We start from the raw sequence: 18,092 nt of genomic DNA, 5'->3' as shown, positions 1-18,092 counted from the left end.
GGGACCTAAAAAGATTTAATTTGTAGCCATTGCCATTTTCCATGGTGTAACTTTTCTCCTGGCCGATTTCATGCTGCCCCATTCTGAGGCTGGATATGGAGTTGGAGAGGCTGTGCACAGTCTGCTCTTCTGCTCTGGTCACTGCTGGATGAATCTTACAACAGTCCAGCTAGACATGGTCTGCAACGCTGATCACTCCATGGCAAGGAAGGGCTGGCCATGGGCACCGTCACTACATCGGTGCTTCTGTTTCTGCTAAGATTTGCTAAGAAAGAGCTTAAGGTCTAATTACTTTATAAGTTTCCCAGTAAGAAAAGCTAATTTTTTTTCCCCTGTGATCTCTGTTTACATCCTTTGCCTCATTTTCTATTGATTTCCTTACCAAAGAGAGAGTTTGTATAATATATGGAACTTAAACCCAACCCTTTCTCATTCTTGGGGTTATTTCCCCACATTGTTCCTTTAATTTTGTTTATGGTGGTTAGGCCATATGAAATTAATCATGTTTGTGTGGTCCAAATGATCAAATTATCAATCTTTTGTTTATGGCCACCCTGAGGTTTAAGAAGAAAATGTTTTTGTGTTTTCTTTTACTGCCTTTATGGCCTTATTTATTTATTTACTTATTTATTCCTTCATTCATATATACCTCTTTACTGAGGTATGATTGGCATGTAAAAAGTTGTACATACTTGATTTACACAACTCTGAGTTTGAGGTAAGTATTTACCCTTGAAACCATCACCACCATCAGAGTCACAGTCATATATAGCCATCACCTCCTAAAGTTTCCTCCCATCCTTATTATTATTATTATTATTATTATTATTATTATTTTCATTGTGTATGTGGTAATAACACAACATAAGATCTATCTTCTTAGCAAGTTTTAAGTAAGCAATATATCTTGCATAACAGACCTTGTTCCCTTTGACCATAACCTCTTCATTTTCTCCCCGTCTTAACCCCTGGCAACCACCATTCTCTGTTTCTATGAGTTTGATTATTTTAGATTCCACACATAAGTGAGATCATGCAGTGTTTTTCTTGTCTGACTTATTTCACTTAGTGTAATGTCCTTGTGGTTCATTCATGTTGATGTAGGATTTCCTTCTTTTTTAAGGCTGAATAGCATTCCAGTGTATGTATGTACCATGTTTGCTTTATCCATTCATCTGTCAATGGATTATTAGGTTTCCATATTTTGGCTATTGTGAATAATGCTGCAGGGAACATGGGGGGGGGTGAGTATCTCTTTGAGATCCTGATTTCAGTTTTTTTGGATCAATATTAAGAAGTGGGATTGTCAAAATTTATGGTAGTTTCATTTTTAATTCTTTTAAAAGATCTTATTTATTTGAGATAGACAGAGAGAGAGAGAGAGAGAGAGAGAGAGAGTATGTGAGCAGGGGTTGGAGCAGAGGGAGAAGGAGAAGCAGGCTTCCTGCTGAGCATGGAGCCCAATATGGGGCTAATCCCATGACTCCAAGATCGTGACCTGAGCCAAAATCAAGAGTCAGATGCTTAACTGACTAAGCCACCAGGTACCCCTTACTTTTTTTTTAACAGCAGGTAAACAGGTTTATTAACAAGTATAACTCGTTTATATGTGGGAGATACTTGGGGAAAATGAGTAAGTCAGTTCTGAATTTTTTGAGGCACTTCCACTCTATAGCTATTTTCTATAATAACTATACCAATTTACATTGCCACTAACATGGTATGAAGGTTCCCTTTTCTTCACATCCTGACCAACACTTGTTATATTTTGTTTTTTAAAAAATAATAGCCGTCTTGACAGGTGTGAGGTGATATCTCATTGTGGTTTGATTTATATTTCTGTGCTGATTAATGATGTTGTAGGCCAACTTTGGGGAAATGCCTATTTGGGTCCTTAATTTTTTTTTTTTTCTAACGGAGTTGTATAAGTTCCTTATATTTTGCGTATGAACCCCCTGTCAGGTATGTGGTTTGCAGAATATTTTCTCCATTCCATAGATGGTTTTCCTTTTGGATAGAGTGTTCTATATATGTCTGTCTGGTCCATTTGGTCTATAGTGCTATTCAAGTCTAGTGTTCCCTTATTGGTTTTCTGTCTGGATGATCTATATTGTTGAAAGGGGGCCATGGAAGCCCCATGCTCTTACTGTATTGCAACTTCTCCCTTTAGTTGTATTAATATTTGCTTTATGTATATAGGTGCTCTGATGTTGGATGCATATGTATTAATAATTGTATTCCGTTGATGAATTGACCCCTTTATCATTATATAGTGACCTTCTTTGTCTCTTGTAACAGTTTTTTACTTAAAGCACCTAATGGAAGTATAGCTACCCCTGTTCTCTTGGTTACTGTTTGCATGGAATATCTTTTTCCATCCCTTTGGTTTCAGACTATGCGTGTTCTTAAAGTGAGTCTCTTAACAGGCAGCACATAGCCAGATCTTGTGTTTTTTTTTTTTTCTTTTTAATTCATTCACTCACTCTGTCTTTGGCTTAGGGAACTTAATCCATTTAAATTTAAAGTAATTATTGGTAGGTAAGGACTTCCTATTGCCATTTTTTAAATTGTTTTCAGATTGTTTTGTGGTTGCTTTGTCCTTTCCTCCTCTCTTGCTGCCTTCCTTTTTGATTGGATGATTTTATTTTAGAGTGGTATGCTTTGATTCCTTTATCTTCTGCATATCTGCTATAGGTTTTTTTTTTGTGATTAGTATGAGGCTTACATAAAATATCTTCTAGTACAGTGGTCTATTTTAAGCTGATAACAACTTAATATCAGTTGCATATAAGAACTTCTCATCTTACACCTCCCCGTGTCCACAGACAAGCCAGTTGGATCTGCTATGCCAGCACCACAGGCTGATTCAGCTCTGCCCTTTTTCCCTCAGTTCTGAGAGGGACAGAATTGGGCCTCCTGGGCAGCATCCTGGGAGGCTGGGGCAGTGGTGCTCCCTCACTCTCACTTACCCCTGTGGGGAAAATTGCGGGCTGAGAGAGTCTCTCTTGGCACTGAGCTGTGCCACCTTGGGGAGAGCAGAGCAAATGTAGGCCAGTGAAACTTCTCTGGAATGAATCTATTCTCAGGTTATTTTTGCTCCATTGAGGTGCTAGAAACTCTCTGCTGGATTCCTGGGCTCCCATAAAGGAATCCTCACCTGTGGGCGGTTTGAGAGCTGGAACCTTCCATTGCCCCACCTTGCTGATGTCACTTCGGTTTTTTAAGTTTAAATCTTTGACACCCCTACAACTTATTTGGCTTAAGATACGAAATAAGATTCAAGATCATATATTTTTTTTCCCCAGGCAGTTAATCACCTGTTTGAACTCCATTTGTCAATAATCTATCTTCCTTCAGACTAAGATTTCATTCCCCCCACCCCCCCATCTTTGGGCTTTCTATTCTTTTCACTGCTCTGCTGAATCACGAGCCAATACTTTTTAATTCCTTTAGCTTTAGAGTATATTTTAATATCTAGAGGCCCAGTTGTCAAACAGTTATCTTTTTCAGAAAACAGAATGGAAGAGAAAAATGAAGGAACTACAGAAAGAGCATGCAGCTCAGAAGCGAGAGGTAGCTTGGCTTGGGTGGTCTGGGGGGAGCTTGGTTTCCTGAGACCTTGTCTCATCCTATGGCACCCCCATTCTCCAGCAGTACCCTCCTCAAGCTGGTTGGTTGGTGTTTTGTTGCTGATAGCTTTCCTGGCAGCTGGCCCCCGTCAATACTCGGAAGGAGTCAGCTGCCTGGACAGCAGCCTACCTGACCAGGAATTGGGGCTGCCGAGGCTTCTCTTCTGAACCCCAAATCTGCTCTTCTCTGTGGTCCCCTATGCAAGGACCCCTTCAGGCCCTCCAAGGAGAGCTGTCCTGGAAACTTCAGAAGAATTGCCTGGTCATTTCATGTTTGGGCCCTTTGACCCCACCAGGAGAGAACCGGGTGGCTGTGGACTTCAGCCATATTCAGGGGGAGTCAAATGGAAGGGCTCAGATATGGAGACCAGGGAACAGAGAGCAGCAGGCCTCAGGATGAGAAAACAGCTTCTATGAAAATGCCCCCAAGGAGAAAGCAAGTTGAGGAGGAAGCCGATTAACCAGAGCCCCAGGAGCTGCCTGCGGGAAGCTCAGAAGATGAAAAGTCCTCAGATCAGAGGCTAGAGCGAGATAGACACCTCCATTTCCAGTAATTCCCATCTGATGGTTTGATTTTATTTGAAACGTCTTAAAATGGGAAATACATTTCAATTTATTCCCAAAGTGGTAGAGATATATTAAGATACACTCAGTACAATGCACTGAAATATATTAAGGTTCATTTCCAGCCCATCTCCATCATCCATACCTGCCCAGCACTCACCCCACAGCTGATCACTTTCACTGCTCTCTTGTGTATTTTTCTAGAGTTTCTTTTTGCAATTAGAAACAGTTCTCATTTTCTCTCTCCTCGTGCAACAGCATGTGACCATATTTTCTTCACCTTTTCTTTTTACCTAAAAACATCATTTGATGACTTCTGAATGGCCTCAAGTTATTGGACTGTCCTTTTGTGGGTTGCCACACTGGACAGAGAGCCTTTCTGCCTTGGTCTTAGAGGCTTGTATCCAATTCTTGCTAACCTCGAGCATAGCTTGAAAATGTCCCCAAACTGGAAAGTAGTCTGTCTTGTTAGAAAGTCACTTGCCCAGGTCTGGAGACCCTCTACCTCTGCTTCAGGTGAAACCCCAGCCAGAATTTGTCTACAGGTGTATGTATGTTGCTCTTATTGGTCCTTCTAACATCAAAGAGAATCTTTTCTTGTTTTTGTAAATGAACCATCTAATAGCATTTCTCACAATCATTCTGCATTTTGTTATAGAAATACTTGGACTATTTGGCAGGAGGAGATCATCATCGGATATGCTTGGAATCTTGGGTGACTTGTCATCTCAATCTGAGATGAGAAGCCAAGGACGGGAAAGGCTGCGGAGTTGAGATGAGGAGTATGAGTGTGTGTGTGTATATGTGTGTGTGTGTGTGTGTGTGTGTCTATGTATCTATAGTGACCCAAGCCCTCCCATCTGTGGGGGTTAAAAGTTCCTGCAGTGTGGTCAGGGATGATATGGTGGATACAAGATGCTGCTCCACCATATGGAGCTCATGCTCCTACCGCCCCAGCTCCATGCTCATCATTCTTGAGCTTGCCTACACCCCTGCCAACTCCCACTCCTCCCCTGACGTGGTGGTAGCTGACTAGACATTTGAGAGGTAGGTTTTGATGTGCATTTGGAGTTGTTGTTGGAAAACTACCTCATCAAAGGTCAGAAGGTTACTTTGGTTCAGAAATTCTAACTTTTGGTGAATGAGGACCTAATTCTTACCATCCATGGTTTCTTTTTAACTTAGATCCCATTTTCCTCAATTAGAACATCAATTTTTTTTTTTGTCTTTCCTCTATAGGATTGCTTATATTGTTTTTGTGTTTGTATGTCTCCCCCATCTCCTCTCATGTGACATTTTATTATTTTACTTTTATTATAGGAACCAAACTGGATACACAATTCTCAGTGTACTTGGATAATTATTTTGTTATTTTCCCCCTAATTTGGGGGAGAAAAAGATAAGATTTCATTGGCAATGAGTGTGAATAACACTGTAAGACCATCCGTCTCATTACACAAAAAAGATTCCCCTTGCTGTCAGGAGGGCCAAGGAGAGGGAAATACTTTTCGAAGATGTTTCTCCTCAAAAATTTCCTCTTGATGCAAAAGCCCGTGAGCTTACTTTCACTACTTTACCTGACTGCAGAGAGAACTTTAGATAAGACGTACACTAAATCCAGCTGCCAAAGGAGTCCCTAGCTGAGTGGAAATTGCCATGAAGGTTTGTTATGCCGAGAGAGCCAGCTCTCTGGTTGTTGTGAGCATCGGTGTGAAGACAGAAATGGCACATCAGAAGCTGAGGGTTGTGCATACACTTGATAAAGCATTTGACGCTACAAAAACACTCCATTAGAAATGGTTAACATTTGTACCTGATATTGCTCTAGCAGTAGAGAGGAGTTAACGATTAGCCAGAATGAGAACAAGTTAAACTCAGGGACTTGCAGTTCTTTAAAGCTTTAACAGGGCTTATGAGTTTTGTTTGATGATAGAGATGGAGCTAATTTCCTTTTGTGACTACAGCAGTGATATGTTTAAAAAAATAACCATAGGTGGGATCCCTGGGTGGCACAGCGGTTTGGCACCTGCCTTAGGCCCAGGGCGCGATCCTGGAGACCTGGGATCGAATCCCACGTCAGGTTCCCGGTGCATGGAGCCTGCTTCTCTCTCTGCCTCTCTCTCTCTCTGTGTGACTATCCTAAAAAAAAAAACAAAAAAAAAAAACAATAGGTGGAAAGGCCTCTTCTCTTGGATCCACTTTTCTGTGCCTTTTCTTTCAGATTACATACTAGTAGCTCGGGAATCATTAGGTATTGGTGACACCACTCCAAGCCATGCAAAGCCAGGCCTTCTTGGTGACAGCCAGCATTTTCTGGTGGGAGGACGGACAGGAGTCCTCAGGGAATGGTCCAGAGTGCCTGAGACCCTCCCAGAGGCTCTAAGAGTCTGATTCTCTTCAGCCTATTTGAGACTGAGGAGGAAATGGGGCAGCTGTCTGCTGAGCTCCAGGTTTCAGGTACAGCTGAATTTCAGTATAGTTGAAATTCTGCTCTTGAATTCTGTTGGTCCACGGGAACCTGCTTCTCCCGTGTAAGCGTGAGCTCTCAGGGGAAGCCTCGTGGGGGAGAATGAGACTTGTGTGGGTATGCGCAGCCACGTAGATGTCTAGTGAGGACAAGCTGGAGTTTGTGGTGGGCTAAGGTGTGCCCTTCTGACGTTGCTCAAGGTATAAAAGGCAACATCAGGATTAGATCTTCATCTAAATAAAACTGTGTCCTGGCTTTTCAGAAACTGCAGATGCTGCAGTCCCAGTCCCACAGTATGGTGGAGGCTAATCTCAGGTTGCTTCTGGATGAGTCTCAGGTGCAAGTCAAGCAGAGTCAGGAGCTCCAGGCCCTAAAGGAGAAGATGATCATTCAGGTGAGCTGGTAACTTTTGCCTTTTCTCTCATAGCCAATCATGTTGTTCATTTTTTTAAAGATTCATTCATTCATTCATTCATTCATTTTATTATTTATTTATTTGTTTGCTTGTTTGTTTATTTATGATAGACATAGAGAGAGAGAGAGGGAGAGGCAGAGACACAGGAGGAGGGAGAAGCAGGCTCTGTGCCAGGAGCCCGACAAGGGACTCGATCCTGGGACTCTAAGATCGCGCCCTGGGCCAAAGGCAGGCGCTAAACTGCTGAGCCACCCAGGGATCCGAATCATGTTGTTCTTAACAAAGTTTCTCGGTTTTGCTCTATGGTTTTACAGAAGTTGAGAGGTATCAGGTTTTATATTTACAGACCTCTGCCAGTACGTGAAAGCACTGGGTAGGATTCCTAGGGTTCTCACGTGAGGCTGGTGATATACAGGGGTGCAATAGCAGGTTTATCGGGGATCTTCTCAAAATACATACGGTTATGCCCCTTATTGGGTACCTTTACCCTCATTTTGAGTCCAACCCAGTTGAAAACAACTGTTAGGAAGTGTGACAGTCTCCTGGGTTTGAAGGACTTTGGGGTGGGTCTAAGTGGGTGATGGTATATATTTAAAAACCACTCTTGGGACCTAAAAAGATTTAATTTGTAGCCATTGCCATTTTCCATGGTGTAACTTTTCTCCTGGCCGATTTCATGCTGCCCCATTCTGAGGCTGGATATGGAGTTGGAGAGGCTGTGCAGTCTGCTCTTCTGCTCTGGTCACTGCTGGATGAATCTTACAACAGTCCAGCTAGACATGGTCTGCAACGCTGATCACTCCATGGCAAGGAAGGGCTGGCCATGGGCACCGTCACTACATCGGTGCTTCTGTTTCTGCTAAGATTTGCTAAGAAAGAGCTTAAGGTCTAATTACTTTACAAGTTTCCCAGTAAGAAAAGCTAATTTTTTTTCCCCTGTGATCTCTGTTTACATCCTTTGCCTCATTTTCTATTGATTTCCTTACCAAAGAGAGAGTTTGTATAATATATGGAACTTAAACCCAACCCTTTCTCATTCTTGGGGTTATTTCCCCACATTGTTCCTTTAATTTTGTTTATGGTGGTTAGGCCATATGAAATTAATCATGTTTGTGTGGTCCAAATGATCAAATTATCAATCTTTTGTTTATGGCCACCCTGAGGTTTAAGAAGAAAATGTTTTTGTGTTTTCTTTTACTGCCTTTATGGCCTTATTTATTTATTTACTTATTTATTCCTTCATTCATATATACCTCTTTACTGAGGTATGATTGGCATGTAAAAAGTTGTACATACTTGATTTACACAACTCTGAGTTTGAGGTAAGTATTTACCCTTGAAACCATCACCACCATCAGAGTCACAGTCATATATAGCCATCACCTCCTAAAGTTTCCTCCCATCCTTATTATTATTATTATTATTATTATTATTATTATTATTATTATTTTCATTGTGTATGTGGTAATAACACAACATAAGATCTATCTTCTTAGCAAGTTTTAAGTAAGCAATATATCTTGCATAACAGACCTTGTTCCCTTTGACCATAACCTCTTCATTTTCTCCCCGTCTTAACCCCTGGCAACCACCATTCTCTGTTTCTATGAGTTTGATTATTTTAGATTCCACACATAAGTGAGATCATGCAGTGTTTTTCTTGTCTGACTTATTTCACTTAGTGTAATGTCCTTGTGGTTCATTCATGTTGATGTAGGATTTCCTTCTTTTTTAAGGCTGAATAGCATTCCAGTGTATGTATGTACCATGTTTGCTTTATCCATTCATCTGTCAATGGATTATTAGGTTTCCATATTTTGGCTATTGTGAATAATGCTGCAGGGAACATGGGGGGGGGTGAGTATCTCTTTGAGATCCTGATTTCAGTTTTTTTGGATCAATATTAAGAAGTGGGATTGTCAAAATTTATGGTAGTTTCATTTTTAATTCTTTTAAAAGATCTTATTTATTTGAGATAGACAGAGAGAGAGAGAGAGAGAGAGAGAGAGAGTATGTGAGCAGGGGTTGGAGCAGAGGGAGAAGGAGAAGCAGGCTTCCTGCTGAGCATGGAGCCCAATATGGGGCTAATCCCATGACTCCAAGATCGTGACCTGAGCCAAAATCAAGAGTCAGATGCTTAACTGACTAAGCCACCAGGTACCCCTTACTTTTTTTTTAACAGCAGGTAAACAGGTTTATTAACAAGTATAACTCGTTTATATGTGGGAGATACTTGGGGAAAATGAGTAAGTCAGTTCTGAATTTTTTGAGGCACTTCCACTCTATAGCTATTTTCTATAATAACTATACCAATTTACATTGCCACTAACATGGTATGAAGGTTCCCTTTTCTTCACATCCTGACCAACACTTGTTATATTTTGTTTTTTAAAAAATAATAGCCGTCTTGACAGGTGTGAGGTGATATCTCATTGTGGTTTGATTTATATTTCTGTGCTGATTAATGATGTTGTAGGCCAACTTTGGGGAAATGCCTATTTGGGTCCTTAATTTTTTTTTTTTTCTAACGGAGTTGTATAAGTTCCTTATATTTTGCGTATGAACCCCCTGTCAGGTATGTGGTTTGCAGAATATTTTCTCCATTCCATAGATGGTTTTCCTTTTGGATAGAGTGTTCTATATATGTCTGTCTGGTCCATTTGGTCTATAGTGCTATTCAAGTCTAGTGTTCCCTTATTGGTTTTCTGTCTGGATGATCTATATTGTTGAAAGGGGGCCATGGAAGCCCCATGCTCTTACTGTATTGCAACTTCTCCCTTTAGTTGTATTAATATTTGCTTTATGTATATAGGTGCTCTGATGTTGGATGCATATGTATTAATAATTGTATTCCGTTGATGAATTGACCCCTTTATCATTATATAGTGACCTTCTTTGTCTCTTGTAACAGTTTTTTACTTAAAGCACCTAATGGAAGTATAGCTACCCCTGTTCTCTTGGTTACTGTTTGCATGGAATATCTTTTTCCATCCCTTTGGTTTCAGACTATGCGTGTTCTTAAAGTGAGTCTCTTAACAGGCAGCACATAGCCAGATCTTGTGTTTTTTTTTTTTTTCTTTTTAATTCATTCACTCACTCTGTCTTTGGCTTAGGGAACTTAATCCATTTAAATTTAAAGTAATTATTGGTAGGTAAGGACTTCCTATTGCCATTTTTTAAATTGTTTTCAGATTGTTTTGTGGTTGCTTTGTCCTTTCCTCCTCTCTTGCTGCCTTCCTTTTTGATTGGATGATTTTATTTTAGAGTGGTATGCTTTGATTCCTTTATCTTCTGCATATCTGCTATAGGTTTTTTTTTTTGTGATTAGTATGAGGCTTACATAAAATATCTTCTAGTACAGTGGTCTATTTTAAGCTGATAACAACTTAATATCAGTTGCATATAAGAACTTCTCATCTTACACCTCCCCGTGTCCACAGACAAGCCAGTTGGATCTGCTATGCCAGCACCACAGGCTGATTCAGCTCTGCCCTTTTTCCCTCAGTTCTGAGAGGGACAGAATTGGGCCTCCTGGGCAGCATCCTGGGAGGCTGGGGCAGTGGTGCTCCCTCACTCTCACTTACCCCTGTGGGGAAAATTGCGGGCTGAGAGAGTCTCTCTTGGCACTGAGCTGTGCCACCTTGGGGAGAGCAGAGCAAATGTAGGCCAGTGAAACTTCTCTGGAATGAATCTATTCTCAGGTTATTTTTGCTCCATTGAGGTGCTAGAAACTCTCTGCTGGATTCCTGGGCTCCCATAAAGGAATCCTCACCTGTGGGCGGTTTGAGAGCTGGAACCTTCCATTGCCCCACCTTGCTGATGTCACTTCGGTTTTTTAAGTTTAAATCTTTGACACCCCTACAACTTATTTGGCTTAAGATACGAAATAAGATTCAAGATCATATATTTTTTTTCCCCAGGCAGTTAATCACCTGTTTGAACTCCATTTGTCAATAATCTATCTTCCTTCAGACTAAGATTTCATTCCCCCCACCCCCCCATCTTTGGGCTTTCTATTCTTTTCACTGCTCTGCTGAATCACGAGCCAATACTTTTTAATTCCTTTAGCTTTAGAGTATATTTTAATATCTAGAGGCCCAGTTGTCAAACAGTTATCTTTTTCAGAAAACAGAATGGAAGAGAAAAATGAAGGAACTACAGAAAGAGCATGCAGCTCAGAAGCGAGAGGTAGCTTGGCTTGGGTGGTCTGGGGGGAGCTTGGTTTCCTGAGACCTTGTCTCATCCTATGGCACCCCCATTCTCCAGCAGTACCCTCCTCAAGCTGGTTGGTTGGTGTTTTGTTGCTGATAGCTTTCCTGGCAGCTGGCCCCCGTCAATACTCGGAAGGAGTCAGCTGCCTGGACAGCAGCCTACCTGACCAGGAATTGGGGCTGCCGAGGCTTCTCTTCTGAACCCCAAATCTGCTCTTCTCTGTGGTCCCCTATGCAAGGACCCCTTCAGGCCCTCCAAGGAGAGCTGTCCTGGAAACTTCAGAAGAATTGCCTGGTCATTTCATGTTTGGGCCCTTTGACCCCACCAGGAGAGAACCGGGTGGCTGTGGACTTCAGCCATATTCAGGGGGAGTCAAATGGAAGGGCTCAGATATGGAGACCAGGGAACAGAGAGCAGCAGGCCTCAGGATGAGAAAACAGCTTCTATGAAAATGCCCCCAAGGAGAAAGCAAGTTGAGGAGGAAGCCGATTAACCAGAGCCCCAGGAGCTGCCTGCGGGAAGCTCAGAAGATGAAAAGTCCTCAGATCAGAGGCTAGAGCGAGATAGACACCTCCATTTCCAGTAATTCCCATCTGATGGTTTGATTTTATTTGAAACGTCTTAAAATGGGAAATACATTTCAATTTATTCCCAAAGTGGTAGAGATATATTAAGATACACTCAGTACAATGCACTGAAATATATTAAGGTTCATTTCCAGCCCATCTCCATCATCCATACCTGCCCAGCACCCACCCCACAGCTGATCACTTTCACTGCTCTCTTGTGTATTTTTCTAGAGTTTCTTTTTGCAATTAGAAACAGTTCTCATTTTCTCTCTCCTCGTGCAACAGCATGTGACCATATTTTCTTCACCTTTTCTTTTTACCTAAAAACATCATTTGATGACTTCTGAATGGCCTCAAGTTATTGGACTGTCCTTTTGTGGGTTGCCACACTGGACAGAGAGCCTTTCTGCCTTGGTCTTAGAGGCTTGTATCCAATTCTTGCTAACCTCGAGCATAGCTTGAAAATGTCCCCAAACTAGAAAGTAGTCTGTCTTGTTAGAAAGTCACCTGCCCAGGTCTGGAGACCCTCTACCACTGCTTCAGGTGAAATCGCAGCCAGCATTTGCCTAAAGATGCAGGTCTGCAGATACTGGGCACTCAGGGATCCCTGCGATAATGACTGAGTGTCCTGTGCCCCCCAGCTGCAGGAGCAAAAGGAAAGGCTCCAGGCCTACATGTTTGAGGATCAGCAGAAAGCAGCTGCCCAGTCCCAGCAGCAAATCAATGCTCTCCACGACCAGCTCCAGAAATATGCTAGTTGCATTGCCTCCCAGAAGCAGACGGTAAGTCTGTCCCTTCTCCCAGCAAGGCCCCCAGGCCCTTAGATCTTGTTTCTGTGAGGATCTCCTTCAATTTCTAGAACTCAGTAGTGGTCTCATTAGTGTGAGGCTTTTTAAATTAAATTAAATTAAATTAAATTAAATTAAATTAAATTAAATTAATTCATTAGAGACACCGAGAGAGAGGGAGAAGCAGGCTCCCTGTGGGGAGCCTGATGTGGGACTCGATCCCAGGACACTGGGATCATGCCCTGAGCCAAAGGTAGACGCTCAACCGTTGAGCCACCCAGGTGCCCAGTGAGGCTCTTTAAGGAGAGAGAATAGTCCTTAGGCTTCAGGGGATACAGGATTATGAGGATGCAGCCTCTCTCTTTCGAGGCTGAAGATGCACCTTGTCCTTAAGGGCGGTGTTACTAGGTTTACGCTAACACCAGAGACTATGTAAGGTCCAGCAGTTGGTTGATACTTGCTTATTTCCTCATTTAAACCTCACGACTGCCCTTTAAGGCAGATGTTGGCTTTCCCCCATCTTCACCTGACAGATGACGGGGCAGGCTGGTGAAGTCAGGTGCCTCCCTTGGGTTCACATAGCACACCCTGTAAGAGCCAGGGAGGATCCAGCCCTGGCCAGGCAGTGGAATGCAAAGCTTGTGCTCTTTTCACTGTGTTCTCACGCATACTTTCCTGAGGGTATTAGTACCCTTTCCCTAAATTAACTGCCTCTGATGAGACTGTCGGATAAACTAATATGATCTATAAGACACCTATCACGAAGCACCTCTCTCCTAGAACTGGCCCCTAGGACTCTCCACCTCTCTGCCTACTCCAGGCTCAGCTCCCCTTTCTGAGGTGCAGGTCAGCAGAGAGGGGTAGCTGCCATCAGAGGGGCCCCTCTGTGGCCTGGGGTCCTTGCCATGGTTCTGATGCCACCATTCACACAGATTCTCTGAGCAGAGCACCTGCTGTCACTAGTTCAGTTTTCTTAATCCTGCATCCCAGCTATTTTTGCTTTTCTGTTCTCTCAGCCTTACTTCACCCAGGTAACATATCTAACTTCCTCCCCTGCTGCTTTTCTTTTTACTGTTGTCCCCTCACTTGGCTCTTCATTGCTTTGGCCACCTCGGGTCCAGTCTGGAGATTTCTTCTTCTGTTACCCAGGATTCTTGTTTGCAAATATTTCACTAAGGAACCCATTGGTTAACCATGTACTTAGAATAGGTTAATAGTTTATTTTTATCGTAACAGCAAAAGAGGTGACAGTTGGCGGCCTTGGTTTGACAGTAAAATTATGCCATTGGAAATCCAGACTCAGTTTTTCTTTTTACCATCTTCAGCATGGTGACTCTGTTCTTAAGCTTGACTCTCATAATTGCAAGATGGTTGCCATAGCCCCAACCATCACAACAATATTTCAATAGAAAAATTTGAGGAAAAGGCCCCTTCCTAACACTTTGCTTATATTTTATTGGTCATAGCCATATTACATGGATAACCATAGCTGCAAGGAAGGTTGGAAAGCAAATAGTTTAGAGTCTCTAGAATAGAGGCAGGCAAAGGAGGAAATAGTTGGAAACCGACATTGGATGTGTCATTCATCAGCAGATAATAAAAAAACAACTCAAGCTTAAGCAGAAGAGGGGGTTTGTCATAAAGATAGACAGGATGTCTTAGAGAGTTCAAGGCAGGAGAGCAGCTGAATCTGGGATTAACTGGAACCAGAGACATGAATGTCATCAGAAGTTTTCTTTTGCTGTGTGTCTCTGTTCTTTTCTCTAGATCTGTTTCAACTTTTTCTTTTATTTTAAAGATCGGCTTTCACATCATATTTGTCCCATGTGGCAAAACAAAAAAGCAAACATGTAAACAAAGAAAACCAAAACCAGTTGGCTGCCACTGGCTCTCGACTTCACCAGTTCAGTTCTCTGGCCCAACCTAGACAGTCAGCTGTGGCTGTGGCGTGGGGTCATATCACAAGTGGCTGTCCCGTGTGCAGTTGTGTGAAAGGAGGCACCTTCTGGGAAAGGGGGGCTGGGCAGACAATTTAGTGACTGTCCATATCATGCCTCTGTCCTCCCAGGGGGCACTCAGCTCAGATGCCCACCTCAGGGGAGGGAGCCCCTCACTCTGGTTGTACCGTTAGTATTGCTATGTGCCTGTCTCACTCTGCTTGCGTGGGACTCCTGACCTTCAAGTCACACTCTCTTTCTGAAGAGGGGGCATTCTTGCTTCCCCACTGTGGGGAAATGAAGCCTGATGGCATCCTGCTTGCTGCCATTCAGCCTTGGTGCCATCCCCTCTCACGTATGGATGGTGGGGGGATGTGCTGGGGGGTTGGGGCAGTGTACTCAGAGCTCCTTCTAGTTCCCAGTGGGTGGCACAGAAACAGTGGGTGTCCCTTCTTTATGGTGCCAGGCAGCCCCACTGCTCAGAGCAGAGTTTCCTGCTGGCTGTAACCTGCTCTGTTTGCATCTTTGTAGATTTGGACCATGTCTCTCAGGAAGAAGGAGGGTAAGTCCACATGGGGTATTTTGTCACAGTCTTGGCTGTTGTCTTGGCCTCTTCTCTCTCTTTTCCCCACCAGTCAGGCTATAGAATGAGGGTGGGGGTGGTGGCTGCTCTTCTCTGTGGGGTGGTGGAGACATCGGGAAGGGTGAGGACCCTGGAGGAAGTGATTGATGGAGTGGGGTTCATGAAGAGGTTTTCTCTAATTCCTCGTGCCTGTGGTTCGAGATACTCACTTTCACCTTGGTCCCAGTGTGTAACAAGTTGACCCCAAATCGATGTGATTGTGGCCTATTTAGAGTATGTGCTGTCTTCCCCTGGGGCACCCTGGTGTGTTACTGTGGTGTGTGTGTGTGTGTGTCTAACGGATGTAGTGCTGGTGTCTAAAGGGAGCCGGTAACCTACAGGGGACTGTCCCTGCTTGGAAGACCTTGGCCAGCCGCTTATGAAACCTGGCCCTTCCTACTCCATCCCACTTCTTCTGTCTTCTTTTTAGCCACTCTCCTGCCTTTTCTTGCAAACCCACACGTCTCTCACCATTCCCTGCCTCTAGGTCAGACGTGTCTTTCCCAGCTTTGCAACCAGTTCAGAGAGGCACTATCCCTGTGGCCCCGAACATCCTGAGGGCTGGGGCTAGGATGTGTGCCATGCGCTTTGCCAAGCACTTTAGATTCATTGTCTAATTACATCATCCCTAAAATTTAATGTGGGGATGGGCATTATCATCCTCACTTTCTAGATGAGGAGGCTGGGGCTTGGTGAGGTTCCAGGACTCCCCATGTTGTGCGCGGCTAGTGATGGGCAGAGCTGGACCATGGACTCTGGTCTCTCTGGCTCCCGGTGTCTGAGCTTGTGACCACCGTTCCAGCCTGCCTCTCCCTAGTGAAGAAAGCACAGGAGGGCTTACTCTTTGTGGTTGGGACTCACATGATGTCCCATCCTTTCCTCTAAGTCAGTGATGGGGTCCAGGGCATGGGGACCACTAACTGTTGTTGCTCTCCTCAGGGACCTGTAAGGGCCCAAAGGCTGTGGAACCAGAAGACTCTTCCAGTGAGGGTGAGGCCTGACTCTTCCCGGTGTCTAATGCAGGACGCAGATTTGTCCTCATTGTTTACCCTGTGTCTACTTCACTGTGTCTGTGGTGACCTGAAGCTTCAGGGAAGGGAAGTAGGGACATGAGATAAATATTTCTCAAGCAGCTTGTGTGAGTGGGGCGTGTTACATGCAGGCACTAACATGCCATGTGCAAACCAGAGGGGTCCATGACTTGCCCAGAGTCACAGAGCCAGCAGGTGGGAGGAGGCAGGATTTGGAAGGTGTCGGATGCATAGCCTGTCCCCTGTGCCAGTCCCACCGCCTATCCCCTTTGTACTGTCAGGACAGAGGATGAGGGCTCTCTGTGCTGGCTTAACACGGCCTGCGGGGTTTTATTCTGCATGTTGAACAGAGCACGCAGGGCCGAGCTACCATGCAGGGATTTGCTCACACAGGAATCTGCCTCGGCTCCCTCTTCACGGCACTGGGCACCTGCTGTTTCTAGTCATTCCATTCCATGATGATCTGATATGCAGAGAGATTTCAACCAGATGTTTCAAGGGGATGCAAAGGAGAACTGGAAAAAAAAAAAAAAAAAGACTGCAGGGAGTTCCTGGGATAGATGGGGAGAAGGAGCTCCCAAGAAAGATGAGGGAGTACTCACAGCTGACCCACTGACCAGGGCCTGCCCTCTTGAGCCAGCCTATGGTATACACTTCCAAAGTGACCCAACAGATTCACGCAGGAAGGGGTTTTACTTGTGTCACCAAAGAGTTCATTCACCATAGGGCATTTTTTTTTTTATGTAATATTTTTTCTTTACTTAGAGATAGTAACCTCTGCTCTTAGGAAAAAAGCAAAAAAGCAAGGAAGCAAGCAAAAGGGTGTATGTGGTAAGCATTTGGTCTCCCTCCTACTGGGCTATCCAGTTTCCACCCTGAGATTGTACTGCTATGGCTTCTCATAGCATAGCATAGCATATCTTTCCAGAGATATTTGGTGCAAATATAAGCACATATATGTATGCTTTTTTCCTCCTTTTTTCCCAAAATGGGATCAAACTATATATACTGATCTGTATTTGGTTATTTATTTTCGAAACAACTTATTTGGAAATCATTTCATATTCCTTTATACAGAGTTGCTTCATTATTTTTTTCAGGGCTTTACAGTATTGGGTGGATGAACCAAAATTTATTTACCTGTCCGCTACTACCCTTACCCCCACTCTGTGCATCAACCTTGAAATTAATTAGTAAAAATTAGAGTCGCACATAACTTTTGGGGAAGGTATCCATTGAGTAACACAACCTGTTACTGAACCTGTTGTGGTCCATAGAGGGGATGAGCCAAATCCTCCAACAGGGAGTGCCGAGTTCTAGAGAAAGGGAGGCTGAGGAGGATGCTTCGGCTGACCCCAACCTGTCCCATCTTGTCACACACAGTGGAGGTCTCCCATACTGGTCACACTGTGCTTGGCCTCTTTATGTGCCTGCCTGCCTCTTCTAGTCCCAGATCAGCAGAAGCCGTGTCACTTGGGAACTTGTTAGAAATGAAAAATTTTGAATTCTCAGCCCTATCCCACATAAACAGAATCAGAAGTTCTGGGGTGGGATCCAGCAGCCTTCAGGGCATTCTGATTTGCCCACCCTCCAGGGCATTCTGATTTATGCTCAAGTTGGAGAACCACCATCAGATTAGTGGCTCTCTGCATCTGGCTGCACATTAAGAATCATGAAGGTCACTTGTTACTCTTCGAGAACCACACCAGCGCCCCTCCCCCCCCCCGAATCAGAACATATAGGGGGTAGGTTCCAGGTTCAGTAGTATTTAAAACTCCTGGTGGGGTGCCTGGGTGGCTCAGTTGGTTAAGTGCCGACTCTTGATTTCTGCTCAGGTCATGATCTCATTCTCTCCATG

General features: G+C 43.7%; 1 protein-coding gene across 18 annotated transcripts in view; it reads left to right on the top strand.

Annotated features, from left to right (window-relative positions):
- The window catches only part of DZIP1L (DAZ interacting zinc finger protein 1 like), a 57,614-nt gene that overhangs the window by 20,852 nt on the left and 18,670 nt on the right, over window positions 1–18,092 (top strand). For 17 of the 18 annotated variants that reach the window (XM_025448953.3, XM_025448952.3, XM_049099870.1 and 14 more), the window contains 5 exons: window positions 6,923–7,054; window positions 11,201–11,263; window positions 12,498–12,638; window positions 15,113–15,143; window positions 16,143–16,193. In XM_025448953.3, coding sequence (XP_025304738.1) covers window positions 6,923–7,054; window positions 11,201–11,263; window positions 12,498–12,638; window positions 15,113–15,143; window positions 16,143–16,193 — 418 coding nt within the window. The remainder of the gene's footprint in view (window positions 1–6,922; window positions 7,055–11,200; window positions 11,264–12,497; window positions 12,639–15,112; window positions 15,144–16,142; window positions 16,194–18,092) is intronic. The other variant, XM_025448955.2, reaches the window with a different exon arrangement.

Source organism: Canis lupus, chromosome 23 (assembly GCF_003254725.2).
Source record: "Canis lupus dingo isolate Sandy chromosome 23, ASM325472v2, whole genome shotgun sequence".
Taxonomy (NCBI): Eukaryota; Metazoa; Chordata; class Mammalia; order Carnivora; family Canidae; genus Canis; species Canis lupus.
The sequence above is the reverse complement of the archived record's forward strand: the minus strand, read 5'-3'. Positions and strand labels throughout refer to the sequence as shown.